The sequence below is a fragment of the Acanthisitta chloris genome, unplaced genomic scaffold (genome assembly GCF_000695815.1).
Source record: "Acanthisitta chloris isolate BGI_N310 unplaced genomic scaffold, ASM69581v1 scaffold12283, whole genome shotgun sequence".
In the NCBI taxonomy this organism is placed as follows: Eukaryota; Metazoa; Chordata; class Aves; order Passeriformes; family Acanthisittidae; genus Acanthisitta; species Acanthisitta chloris.
Window position 1 is genome coordinate 5,803 of NW_008665449.1, and position 2,443 is coordinate 8,245.

Sequence of the window (2,443 nt, forward strand, 5' to 3'; positions counted from 1 at the left end):
CTGCAGGACTGTGTGAGCAATGGGCTTGTTTGAGCCTGGAAAATCAAAATTCAGGTCTTCAGAATTGTTAGTTTTGTCTTAAGACAGTGCTGGTGGTTGTGTTGCTGCTGTGAGGTGATACCCAGAGCTGTAAAAATCCCTCTTACTTCCCTGGATTCCTTTGTCTATTAGTGAAATGAGGTTTATTAACCTCTTTTGGGTTGCTCAAGCTGAACTACTCGTTCAGTTGAGAGAATCAAGTGCTCTGACCCTGAGAACTCTGTGTCCAGTGCTGTTCTCTCTGCAGCAGCTGTTGGTTTCCCTGTGAGGTGCAGCTGTGGCTTCCCAAGCTCTGAGCATTGCTGGGGAGGGTTTGGTGCTCCCTGGGTCACTCCTGCATGTTTCATTCATTGATACTTTTCTCTTTTGCTGCTCAGCACCTGGACAGGACCTGCCTGGAGCCCAGCACAGAGTATCTCCTCAGTCCTCATCTCCATCCAGTCCCTGATGACTGAGAACCCTTACCACAACGAGCCTGGCTTTGAGCAGGTGAGAGCTGCAGGGGGATCACCTCTGCCCTCCACACTTGGCTCCTGGTGGCAAATCCCATTCTGGAAATGGGGCCAAAAGTTGGGGATGTCACTTGGCTCTTTCTTAGCTCACTCCTGGCAGAGCTGGGGGTGGAGTTGCAAGGCAGCTCTGAGCCAGAGGCTGCTGAGCTCACACATGTGGAAGGTAAGAGAAGAACAGGAGGAGATGGAATGGTTCTTTATGGCTTCCATGGGACATGTTGTCCTACAGGAACCAAACTGCTCAGGTTTCCATGCTCTCCAGCACTTTGGAAAGAAGCAGTATTGTGTTCTAACTCTTTCACTTGACCTGTCTCCACCCTGTGTGAGTGCAAAGCTTTGGAGACATCAAATCTTGCCAACTTAGCTGGAGAAATTAGCTCAGCACACCACGAGCAGACAGAGCTGTCAGGGCTTCATGCACCAGTGAAACTTGCCAGGCCCAGGAGGGAGGGATGAAGGGAGAGAGGAAGAGTCATGGCACTGATGTGGATTTACTGCCCCAATTCTGCTTCCAGGAGAGACACCCTGGGGACAGCAAGAACTATAACGAGTGCATTCGGCACGAGACCATCCGGGTGGCAGTGTGTGACATGCTGGAAGGAAAATGTCCCTGTCCTGAGCCATTAAGGTATGGAAAAGAGGCATGGAAGGAGTGTGGGAAGTGTGTGTGGAGAAGCAAGATGTGCTCCTGGCTGTTATTACTGAGATTGGTGCTCTGCCTGGTTCAGCAAAGTGATTTCCCCCTGGGGTGGGTGATGTGCCCAGGATGTGACAAAGGCTGTTTGTGCACAATAGCTGTGTCCTCTGCCTGGGCTTTGGGAATAAATGTGCCTTGTCTTCTGGGGAAAAAAAAAACCCTGGAGGGAGGAGAGCACAGCTGCTGGGGAAGCACAGGCAGGAGCCCTTCAGCTCCTTTGGCTCTGTCCCCTCTTAGGGACACTCAGGGTGTCCCAGACAACTACATGACCTGGAATTAGTGGGATGGAATGATCCTGCATGATGTGAATGTTGTCACACTGATTGGTTGCTCTCTCCTTGTATTCAGGGGAGTAATGGAGAAATCCTTCATGGAATACTATGACTTCTACGAAGGAGTGTGTAAAGAGAGACTTTATCTCCAAGGACAAACCATGCAGGTGAGTGTCAGACAGAGTTGTTGGTGTTAACACATTGCCTTAGGTGGTTGGTGACACACAATGTGCAGCACATCTGGATCTTTCTATGGAATCTATATTCCAGCTTGGAAGCAACCACAAAACTGAGGCCTGAGAGTTTCCTGGGGATACAACACTCCCATCCCCAACACATGTGATCCTTCCAAGGCTCTCCAAGCAAGCAGGTGCTTCTTTCAGGCCTGGAGCTGGTTTGGTTTTACTTGGGTTTGGTGTCAAGCAGGAAGAGTCACATCCAGATTATCCAGTACTGGTGGCAACTGAACTCCATTGCAGCATTTTCCTGCTGGGTCACTGCTAGAGCTTCTCTTTCTGAGGCTCCTTTGCTCAGACAGCAGAGGAGAACTTTTCTCTGCCACTCCTTGTCAGATGGATTCAAAGTGAGGGAGGAAGGGGTGGAGGAACAGTGTCAACACAGCAGACAACACATCCAGACAGGTTGAGTAGGGAGCTCCTTTGTGCAGAGAAGGAAACTTCAAGGAATAGATCCCCAAGCTATTTGCATCTGAACAGATGTGTCTTCCTCCCTCATCCACCACCTCTTGGCTGACTCATTGAGAAATTCCACTGCTAAGAAAAGATGGAGGTGGTTGATTTAATGATCTTGTGTCTCTGAGCCCTTTTTTCTTTTTTTTTGTCCTGTCACTGCTGTGTAATTCATAAACTGAAATCACTCCCAGAGCTGAAGATTTCTGTTTGGAGTGAGGCATTCCCAGCAGG

At 49.4% G+C, this 2,443-nt stretch overlaps 1 protein-coding gene across 1 annotated transcript in view; it reads left to right on the forward strand.

Moving 5' to 3' along the window:
• Window positions 1-2,443, forward strand: part of UBE2Z (ubiquitin-conjugating enzyme E2Z) — a 7,789-nt gene that overhangs the window by 4,064 nt on the left and 1,282 nt on the right. Inside the window, exons 3-5 of the mRNA XM_009071763.1 lie at window positions 417-528; window positions 1,067-1,179; window positions 1,597-1,687. Of these exons, the coding sequence (XP_009070011.1) occupies window positions 417-528; window positions 1,067-1,179; window positions 1,597-1,687 (316 nt within the window). The remainder of the gene's footprint in view (window positions 1-416; window positions 529-1,066; window positions 1,180-1,596; window positions 1,688-2,443) is intronic.